The sequence below is a fragment of the Channa argus genome, chromosome 3 (genome assembly GCF_033026475.1).
Source record: "Channa argus isolate prfri chromosome 3, Channa argus male v1.0, whole genome shotgun sequence".
Taxonomy (NCBI): Eukaryota; Metazoa; Chordata; class Actinopteri; order Anabantiformes; family Channidae; genus Channa; species Channa argus.
This window is the reverse complement of record NC_090199.1, coordinates 20568877-20580304: the sequence shown is the minus strand read 5'-3', so window position 1 is coordinate 20580304 and position 11428 is coordinate 20568877. Positions and strand designations below refer to the sequence as shown.

Here is an 11428-nt window from a genome sequence, read left to right as displayed (position 1 = left end):
CTCTGTTCTCCTCTACAGGAGATATTGTTTCTATTAATGAAATGTCCCCTCAAAAACAACTACGAGTAAATATAATGTCATCATTAGACCATTTACAACTCATTTAACCAAAGATATATATTTTTGAGAACTGATTTTTTTTTTTTTTTTTTTGCTGCTGCTCATCTACTTTTCAACCTTTTCTAAACTGACTAATCACATCTTGATCATAAAAACCCTTACTACTTAATATGTAATAAAAACCAAATTCATATTTCTATTGCTATTTGCTGTTTGTTTTTTCCGATGGTTTTGTTCGTCAGCAGTGACCTGGACTTTGTCTCGGCTGCAGTGCAACACCGCCCCCTGCTGGAAACTAACTTCTCAATAAACGGAGGGTTGAAGCTGACTGTGTCTCTCGCTCTTTCTCCAACCCACAGCTCCGTGCTATCATAACGCTGCCATATAAATATCACTTTTTTGCACTATGTGACGCAGTGGACTTAGTTTCCTCGGCAGTATGTCTTCCCAAAGACGCTCGACCACTAAACAGAATTTAGTCATTCTGCATAAGAGAAACATCCGGAGCGCAGTGACCTCATCCTCTAAGTTGTCACACTATCCCCTGGAGCATGCACGAGACGACAGGTGTCACTGTATCATTGCGCTTTGGAACAGGTGTGAGTGACGTCACTCATTCCAGTCCTGTTCAGGTGCATGTCCTGCTCACACGAGCAGAAAGCTGCAGGTACACTGGTTGTATCACTCCAGTTCTTATACCTAACGAAATTATATATCAAACTACTTTGTTTTAAGCTGTAATTACTGCACATTACATACGTTTTAATAGAATAGGAAGTAATGATTTATTCCACACAATATTTTCCCAAGATGTTTCCGGAGAAAATGATGATCTTCCTAACTGAACATTCCTATTTTCTTTGTAATTAGTGGCGAGTCGCAGAGTTCTTGGAATTTATTTGGAAATCACGGCGCTAGTAAATTGCATTCGGCAACATCTAGATAAAAAAGAAAGGTTATTCAATATATAATCAATTCAAACGCAATGTGCGTAAGAAAATATTGAATATTCAACTGAAGCTGAATAAAAACACGATGTTACCTCAAAGGCCTGAAAGCTCTGCACTGCTTTTATAAATGAAATTCTTCTGCTATTCCAAGCTATTCAAAATCTCAAGTGAGTAAGTGGATCACTGGAACAAAGACTTCACCTCTGAAGATTTTTTTTATTCAGATATACTGCTTTGAAGCCATCTTTCAGTTTGAGATATGTCCAGCATTGGAAGGATTTTGATATCACTAATAGACACGTTCACAGTGGATATTGAGACTTGTCGCAGTAGAAAAAGCAGACACGTTACTAATAACATTAGCTGTGGCTGTGTTTTAATAAAGTCAGTGAGTAAGCCACAGCAGTGTGACAGCGAACCAGCATGCACAACACCAGGACTATAAAACTGAAGCAGCCAAATGTAATTAGGATCTTTTATTTACACCTGCTCTTTTCCTGCTGTAACACGTTTGAGGAATCAGTATCATCATGCATCATAAACACTTTCATCCCCTGAGCGTGATGCTGAGTGTTGTCCTGAGCCTGATCACGTTTCATCATCCACCAATGACAAGCAAAGTACTCTGTGTCCACAGTTTCTCAGGAATGTTCGCCTCTAGGTCACTTGGTCCTCCAGAGTGAGATTTACCACAGAAGAGGAACATAAATGATGCATGAAATTTCTGAGGGGTTCATGGTATGAAGATGCCCCAGTGCCAGGAAGACCCCTGGGGTTTAAAATATGATGATCCACTTGATTTGCTAATTGAAGGCAAAGCCATCACCCATCTTTGTAATCAACCCATAGATGTTCATAAATGTTTCTGACGCGTGAGTGTTTGTGATTGTAAAGTGATGCTGACGAGAAGCTAAAGCCTTGTACCTGCTGCAGTCTTGCTTTTATGTGGAAAACTCTCCACGTTATCTTGCTTGCTGCCGTTTTATTTCATATTAACTTCTTGTCATTTGGATCAGTTTAACTTTAATCCAACCAATAAAAATGTTAATAAGCTTACTTAGGCTGTTGCACATCTACCTTCACCCTGTCACATCGTAATTATCTGGAGAAAGTAAACAAAATGGAGCTTGTTCCTCGTGGACATGATGTACATGTCACATGACAGCTAAACACGAGCTAGTTAAACACCACTAGGCAAATTAATGCAGATAAGGTGTTAGATAAGGTTAAATATTTGTCCTGAACCAACTGATTCCTATTGTTACGCCGAATTCACTAACCACACATCAAGTTATGAATCCTAAGCGGTTTGCACATAGAGACGACCTGTGAACTCTCAAAATAAAAGTGTGTCATTATAGAATTGATGTGGTAAACATGTTTCAGCTCCCCAGCAGACAGTTTAAAGTGCAGGTTGGACCCTCAGGCCTGATCATTGGGGCTTGACAAACTACACGCAGACGGAAGCTTGACGACTCCCCAACAGTTCTTTTTCAGAGCTCAGCCCATTGTGGATGAATAATATCCCGTGTCTGTCATCTTGAACACCACCTTGTCAGATGTTTCCTTTGGGCAAACCTTTATCAAACACAGGTCTGTGAATCTGTGGTCTGTGCTCCTGATGATGGGTTTGGGGCCTCCTGAATGTGCTGCACACGAAGAGTAAAACATGGCCAAATACACTAAGTTGGGACAATGTCAAAAACCGCTTCTGTTGATATCCATGTTGTGTGACTGTGGGTGCTGCTTGGCAATGAGTCGAGCTGCTGCACTGCAAAAAATGTCTGTTCATCTCTTTTTACACACAGCAGCTGCTTTGTGATCGGCAATCTAGGATTTCCTTGTCATGAAAATGGTTTCAACATTTCACTCGTTTTAAACCTAATTTTTGAAAAATAAAATAAAATATTAAAATCGAATAAGTGATGAAGTGCAAACAAAAGCAGCCAACAGAGTTTCAGGCATCAACGCTACTACACTGTAACAAATATTCATTTGCTAAGTTGTTTGTATTCAGTTTTTAATGAATTTTTCCTCTTTACCTCTGGATGTAACAGGTGTTGTACATGTTCTCTCTACTGTATCATTCACTTCATAGTGTTGTTGTTGTTGTCTGTGCTCTCACCTGTTGTCCTACGCGTCTGTCCCCGTCTGTCCCTCAGAGGACGCGGCGCATTTTTTGCAGCGTGCGGGCTATAAAGAGAGGGAGTGGCGCTCCGGTTCCCACTGAGGAGAGAGACTCCACACGCAGACGGCAGCGCGGCAGCGCCCGGGATAACATGATTAGCGCTCTATTAGGTCCGCGGCTGAACACAACTAGATGCAGCACAGGGATCATTGTGTGCGGAGAGAGCGGAGACACTGAGGGGAGACACGCTTCCTCTGCCACATGGATCTTTCCTTCCTCATGATCAGACTAAAGAAGTTCACCACTGACTGATATTTTGATTTTGATTTTTTCACCCGCGAGCCTTTCTGGCACAGAAGAGGTCCTGTCACCGCTCTTTACCTCAGGTGAGATTATTTAAGTGTTAATATTTGTTTTGCACTCAGTGTCATTTAGGAGGAAGAGGTGAGACTATGCCTCAGATGAGTAATAATATCCAAGTATTCATGTGTCACAGTTGATTTGAAGGAACACTGAAGGACATGATTTTCCCATTTTGCTCCATGTTTTCAGATTAATTGACAATCTTGTGAATAGTCTGTCCACGAGGAAGCAGAGCGCGATGAAAGAGAAGAATCCGGGAAAGCCTCTGGGGAGTGATTCAGTTCCTTCCTTTCTCAGCCCTGCTCTTAGCCCCTAGCTCTGCCCTTCGTGGTGGAGGAGATTTGGTAACCTCAGGTGAACTCCTTCAGGAAGTGGGCCATTCTGCTTCAATGGAGTTTAACAATGAGACCAACCAGACTCTGCTAAGGGGGGTCCCTTACAGCATCCAGCTTTCCCTGCCGCTCACAGTTCTGGTGGGGTTCATGATCCTGCTGATAGTATTTGGCAACGTGCTGGTGGTCATAGCTGTATTTACAAGTCGGGCCCTGAAGGCTCCACAGAACTTATTCTTGGTGTCTCTGGCATCGGCGGACATTTTGGTGGCTACCCTTGTGATGCCTTTCTCCTTGGCCAATGAGCTCATGGGATACTGGTACTTTGGCGAGGTGTGGTGTGAGATTTATCTGGCACTTGATGTTCTTTTCTGCACTGCCTCCATTGCTCACCTCTGTGCCATAAGCTTGGATCGTTACTGGTCCATCACACAAGCCATCGAGTACAACCTGAAGAGGACGCCACGGCGAATTAAGTGCATCATCTTCATTGTGTGGGTCATTGCAGCAGTTATTTCTTTCCCGCCATTAATCACCATGGAGAAACAAAACAGTGAAAAGGACCCTGTGTGTAAGATCAATAGTAAGAAGTGGTACGTCATCGCCTCCTGCATTGGCTCCTTCTTTTTGCCCTGTCTCATCATGGTCCTGGTATATGTGAGAATCTATCAGATTGCCAAAAAGAGGACACGGGTGCCTCCAGGCGACAGGAAGCGGAAGGAGATGCCAATAACCACCATCATTACTGTTGAAAACAAGAAGGAAAATGGAGTGAGTGCTGAGGAGCGTCTCTGCCATGAGAAGCTGAACGGCAAGGAGGAAATCAAGCTTAAGGAGGGAGCGGAAGTGGAAGGAGGAGCTGATGAGGAGAAAGGAGAGGTCAACGGGGTGGACATTGAGGAGTCATCATCCTCTGATCACAAAGTGAACAATCCCTGCTCGATCAAAAAGAAAGCCACCAAAGGGAAAACCAAACTGAGTCAGATCAAACCAGGGGACAATGAAATGCAAAAGCGGGGACCGAGCACCAAGGGCAGCCGCTGGAAGGGCCGCCAGAACCGGGAGAAACGCTTCACCTTTGTCCTGGCCGTGGTCATTGGAGTATTTGTCATCTGCTGGTTTCCTTTTTTCTTCACATACATGCTGATGACACTGTGTGAGTCCTGCCCAGTGCCTGAAACCTTGTTCAAGTTCTTCTTCTGGTTTGGTTATTGCAACAGTGCACTGAACCCCATCATTTACACCATATTCAACAACGACTTTAGGAGGTCGTTCAAAAAGATTCTGTGCAGGAGGGACACCAGAAGATACGTATAACAGAATCCATTTTTTTATGTAAATACTTTTTTTACTATACTGCACATAAATTGTAAAGAACATTGGACATTGTTCATGGATCACCGGCTTGTGAACGCTGTAGGTGTAACTGCTTGGAAAGTCTTTTCCAGGAGGAGCTTTTTGTGCAGCATCTCCTTTTCAAAAGCATCGACCACCCACAGCTTCAACACCAACCACATTCGCAAACGTTAACTGCACACAGAGAGGTCTAAAGCAAAACATGACAGTGAAAAGTTACTGTAAAAGTTTTATTGTTAAAGTCATTTTTATTTTTGTAAAAGAAATATAGTTAGGTCCATGACACGTGTTGTAGTTTATGACAGTATGCTGTACAAAATGACCTGTCTGAATATTTGTCTTTATTTTTGTTGTTATGGATACAATATTGTGCTGCTTTGCATGGTATGATCATAATGATGATTATGATGATCTTAAACTGTGGGGGAAATGGCATCTCTTTAAAGAATAAAACACCACGACAGAAACTGGTTTCAAGGGTCCAAAGAAAGATTAAAAGTCATGTACTGACATCATTTACACTTGTTGACACACACACACAAACACACACACACACACACACACACACACACACACACACACACACACACAGAAAAGGCAAATTAAAGGACAACAGGCAGCAGCAGAGTCAAGATAGTGACAACATTTGACTCTGAATTTGCTCACAGAACTGATGTTAGACGTTTAGTTCCTAAAAAGAAAAGCTTCTTTTCCCAGTGACCTGCCGAGGGGAAAGCCCACATGTTCCTTTCTTGCAGTGAATTTGAGACCAGACCCTTCAGTTGCACTCAAACAAAAAGTACAAATTCACTGGTCTTTTGGATCTGACCTTTGCAGCAGATTAAAAGGAAGCTTAGCTCTTAATAAGCCTCAATGGAATATTTGCAAATGTTCTTTGGTCCTTGGGTTAATCGTGTTTGTGATTAGACGGAGGTCTTTTGTCTGATACTTCAGATTCCCCAAAATTAAATTACATATTTAATCTTTTTTTTTTCTCAGTGGTATGTTTTCTAATGCTTTCAATACCAGAGTGAGTTTATGAACTAAGAGTAGATGATAAATAGAGTTGTAATGTGAGGCACGGGAAGTGGAAAAGTAACGGTTCATTTGCCACCTTGCGTTATCACAGTATGCGTCATTAAGTAAAGACATGGAGCCTGTCAAACCAGAACCTGACTGGCTGCTCTCCCTCTCTTTGCTCCCTCTATCAGCTCTAGGAGAATGGCTGAATAATACAAAAGAGTAACTATGATCTGTGAAGTGAATACAAAGAATACAGCTTTTTCCAGTTGAGACAGTCTAAGTTAATGCATTCCTTTTGACAGTCAGGAAGGCAGCTGAACGGCACTCTCCTTAGAAAGCTAAATGGTTCTGGGAGTTTCTCTGACAGTACATCCAGCACCTCATCCAGCATACAGAGCCTGTGTGTGTTTGATTATATTCAGCTGGTGGTGTGTTTCTCTGTACGTTTACAAAATGTGTAAGTGTGGTGAGCCTGTGAGAAAGAGGCGTGCATGTGTGTGAGAATGTGCATGTGTATTTCCAGCACATGTAAACACAAGGGGTGAACTCCCACAGGACAGACAAATTTGCAGTCAAGCCGATGCTCCATGTTGAGTTTGAATTAGAGGAGAGGTTTGTGGGTCACTGTGGGATGTTGTTTCAAAAACGCAAAAGTCAAACATCAGAATCCAGCTTGAATAGCAATAAATTTGTCTGATATACAGTATGTCCTCATTCAAAAAAGACTATCTCATAGAACCCAACAACAAAGGTAAAGTTTTAAAACGTGTTTAAATATTTTGACACGCTGTAAATTAAAGTTCACATTTTTTAATGTGTATCATAATATGATTCACATGCCTTCACATTTTTTATGTTAAGATTTAATGTTTGCTTCTCTCCATATTTGTGAAAGATTCTCTTCTTAGTGCAGTGTCATTATGTAATTTTTGAAAGACGAAATGCTCAAGTTGCATTCATATGAAATAAGATGCCTGAGTGAATCTAACAGATTCAGGTTTAGGTGCTACAGTCGGATAAGGTCTGGTATGAGTAGTGGCAAAAGCCTAATGACTGCAGCTGAATGTTTTTGCACATAATAAGAATGATTGTAGTAGCCCTGAGAACTTAAAAAAAAAACACATGCAAAGAAGCAAAACACAAGAAATCACGAGAATTTCACAAAATTCACAACACATGCACAGACAACAACAGAATTGTTTCAGCAACATAGACATTCTTATATGAAAATCATTCCATTACGAGGTTAAATCATACAATTAGAAACCTTATGTTAGCTTACTTTCCAAAGTCGGACAACTTTTTTTGTCCTGATACCAATAGCAGCATCAGGCATAGGGTCTGATACTGACCTTGTGTTCTCGTACTCACACTCAGAAAACGTTTCTGGTATAGCACCTGATACCACGTTAACCTTATGCTGGCTGAGCAGGTAGCTCCCCAGAACCCTGAACAGGATAAGACCATCCATTACAGATCATTTATATACCTCCATATTCCTCTTTAGACCATACAGTCTTTGCTGTGAGTGCGTTTACATGGACTTAAGTAACCAAGTTACAGTTGAATTTTTCAGAAAAGCAAATAGCTTGGCGTGTCAAGTAAACAGGAAAGCTGGTTTCCAAAATCGGAATAGCCCCAGGTGGATTTCTAAAGGCTGATTTCTTTGCCATGTATACGCTTAACCAGGTTTCTAATCGTCTTTCACCAACTGTGCAGGTACGTAACAAAAGGCTGTAGATGGGAACATGCAGCTGACTGAAATGTTTAACGAAGGGAGAGACCAGTGGATGCTGCAGGTTTTAAAACAAACGATGCTTTCTGTCTTTTCTTTTTCGTGCTTGTGTCACAGCAGAGTGACAGCCCAGGGGGAGAGAAAGGGAAAAAGTTAGACACATGGAGCTGATTTTTTAAAATCAGTGGGGGGAAAGTGACTTTTAGGAGTCAGTTTGTGTTACATTCTGTGTCAAGCTTTAGGCAGACTTTGTTTTAAAAACGAGGCGGCATCAGCCCTTTAATTATCTCTGTGAGAATAAATGGCAAAGAAACTGGCAGAAATCCACCTGGGGAAAACAGGCTATGATATCCTCTACCCCGATTTCAGAAACCATCTTTCCCTTTTACGTGACACTTAAGAAATCAGCTTTCCTAAGGAAGCCAACTGTAACTTGGTTACATACTGATTGTTCTTTTCAGCAAAAATCGCTCCGTTTATGAAACGCTGGACGGCGCCATGTTTGCTTTTGTGAAGAACAAGTGAGACTTTCTTGGTTAATTGTGCCAGAGATTCTATTTGTCAGGTGTGTGCTCCTTTCAGACTGTCTGACAATCTGAGACAATTGTGACATTGGAAAGTGTTTTAGTGTTAACTGAACTTGTTTTTTGTCTATTTGCATGTTTTCTTAAGTTGCAGTGTGCTGAACCACGGATTACAGTTCTGGACTCCAGTTTTTTCCATTCAATTGTTTTCAGCATCAGACTTAATACTGTCAGCCTGCCCCTAACACTGCCAGGGTTTAACTAGACACTAGCTGTTAAATATGTATATGTTTTTCTTTTCGCTGTCCTTTTCATCATCGTATGTACTGTACCTAACACATTAACAAGCAGCAATGACATCATTAGACAGATTTACTGACACCCTATTGGAAGAAAGCAGCTGTTGAACTCTACACACACACACACACACACACACACACACACACACACACACACACACACACACACACACACATACATGCATGGCCTCTGGGAATCAGGGGATAGATCATCAGGTTAGAGTGCACATCTGTCTTCAAAAGGCCAAACACAGAGGCTAAGTGCAGCGACCATTAAAAAGACAGAGACAAAATGTCAGCAGCGACAAAAATTATTCAAGACAAACAATAATTTGCAGCTGGAGGACACAGGCACGGGGCGATGAAGTTGCTGTTAACATGACTGGCTCATGTTTAAAATGACAGCCAGTGTTTGCTTCTGTGAATGTTTGGGAATTTATTGTGTTCCTGTGTGAAGATGGGTGTCGGTTTTGTGCACGTGTACAGTAGGTGTCCAGGGTGAAAAGATTATGATGATGATGAATTTTGACTAAGGCACCCACATATTACAAGCTGTACATCTTTTTCTCTTCGTGACACTTGCCTGTTTGAGGTGGCTGCATATACATGATTATTCACAGTGTTAGCGATGACTCACTCTTGTTTTCTCCTACGTGTGTCTTCAGTGTGGCACTTTCACAGGAAATCTGTATTTACCAGCTAAATGATACATTACACCATCCAAGAACATATTAGGATCATATTTTCTAACAGTTGGCTCCTGTGTGAGAGAGGACTGTTAAAAGTGTTTCAGAGACATCATTTAAAATGGAGTCCCAGTCTCATTAACGGTGGGCTGATTAGCTGTCAGGCCTCTGGGTCTGATTGCAGACACAAAACAATGCTGGGCAACGGATATTTCCCTAGAAATTAATTTGTCTAGACAAATCTATTTTCCAGGAGCTCATTATGATCAAGACCAATCAACTCCCATGGTCCCAGAGACCACACAGCATTATGTGACATGATTATTAGACCTCGCTGTAGCTGAAGAAAGCAGAGGGCACAGGGTCTGACGTTCCAGTGCCCTGCATTTAAAGGAAAGTGAGACCACAGGCACTCGGTCTCCAAAATGACCAATTTTAAACCTGAAATACGTTTTTTTCACAATCTATATTAAACATGTGCAATTAAGGCAGGAAAATCAAGAACTAGTTGTTAGTGCAGACATTTAAGCCCCTTACACAGTATGAAAGTAAGAACTTAAATAGTGTTAGCTGAATATCAAAATGTAATATAAATAAACATAATAAACAAACACACAACATCATACATTTGACCTTTCACAGCTGTTTATTCTAACAGTATGTCTTGTCACACTGATCAAGCTCAGTTTTAATGGCAGTAATAACAGGAGATTGCAACATTATTAGTTTTCTTGTTTTTTTTTTAACAGGTCATGTTTTCTCAATTACCGGATTAATCATTTTGTCTGTAAGGTGTTATAAAATAGTGAAAAGACATATCAAAATGCTTCAGAGCTAAAGATAATGCCTTTCATTATTTTATTTTATCTGACCAATACACAATTATGAACATATCTAAATGACATAACGTGAGTTTGAGAAAATTTGCAACTTTTAATAAAATGTTAATGTAAATGAATTCAAGGGGGAAAGTAGTAAACTATGGTTTAATACTCACAGTAAGCCAACAATAATCTAGAGAAGTGCAGAAGGAGGTGTTCTGCGAAAAAAATAGATTTTCTGTGTTTTTGCATTTTAGTAACATTTCTGTGTAAAGTTTCATAGGACACATCGAGCTGGTTGACACCTACTAATCTAATGTGAGACCAGGAAATAAAGAGCAAATTATTTATGGCTGAAAACAAGTTTCCAGTTTAGTTTAACACTGTACCCACTGTCTAACTCTCGCAATGAATGTATCTTTACTGTGGTCTAAGAATTAAATTATAAGAGTTGAATGAATCGAATGAATAGTCTTTTAAAACTGAAAACAACGATGCACCAAACAAAGACTAGATATAAAAACAAGTTGTTTAAATGAAAGGAAAAGTGTGGAATGAAGATACAATCTGAAAAATATATTAAAATGTACTTGTATAGTACATATACACACTCATGCATTCAAATAATGGGCTTATAACGCTGTCTTAATATATCGTGATTCATACAGTGCATAATAATAGCAAACAGCACATCTGGTTGCCTAAGCAGCATGTTACAATGAAAGTAAAAAGTTAACCACAATCTCCACATTTCCACAGAATTAGGCAGCTAAAATAGTTGCTGAAGTGTTTTCATAGTTGACTAATTGGTTGAAGTGAGTAATCCATTCCTCATTACATAAACATGGAGCGTTTGTCCCAGTAGAACCGCTAGTTAAAGAGCCAATTACCCTGATGATGACTCTTCACACAGGCCTGTCACACATCAATCACAAATCAACCGGTTGATACATCTGAGTGTTCTGGCAGCCCCACGGTTAAAAAGGGTATCATGAGAGGTTGTTTAACAGAGGTGGAGGATTAAAAAAACAACCGACACATTTCCAGCCCCTAGCTCACTATGTGGCTCTGTAATTACCGCAGATAAAAGCAACAAAGAGTTGAGCGCTCTGTCGCTCTTTTATTCAGGCTCTTTGTGCTGGAACTCCCTG

At 40.6% G+C, this 11428-nt stretch overlaps 1 protein-coding gene across 1 annotated transcript; it reads left to right on the top strand.

Moving 5' to 3' along the window:
- The first annotated feature begins 3221 nt into the window (after positions 1–3221).
- adra2a (adrenoceptor alpha 2A) lies at positions 3222–10733 on the top strand. The gene is made up of 2 exons (XM_067499187.1): positions 3222–3524; positions 3691–10733. Exon 2 carries the CDS (start codon positions 3891–3893, stop codon positions 5148–5150), a length of 1260 nt encoding a protein of 419 aa, XP_067355288.1. The 5' UTR covers positions 3222–3524; positions 3691–3890; the 3' UTR covers positions 5151–10733.
- The last annotated feature ends 695 nt before the right edge of the window (positions 10734–11428 follow it).

What these genes read in the sequence shown, in the direction of transcription:
- adra2a (XM_067499187.1), top strand. Translation starts at nt 3,891, where the DNA reads ATGGAGTTTAACAATGAGACCAACCAGACTCTGCTAAGGGGGGTCCCT.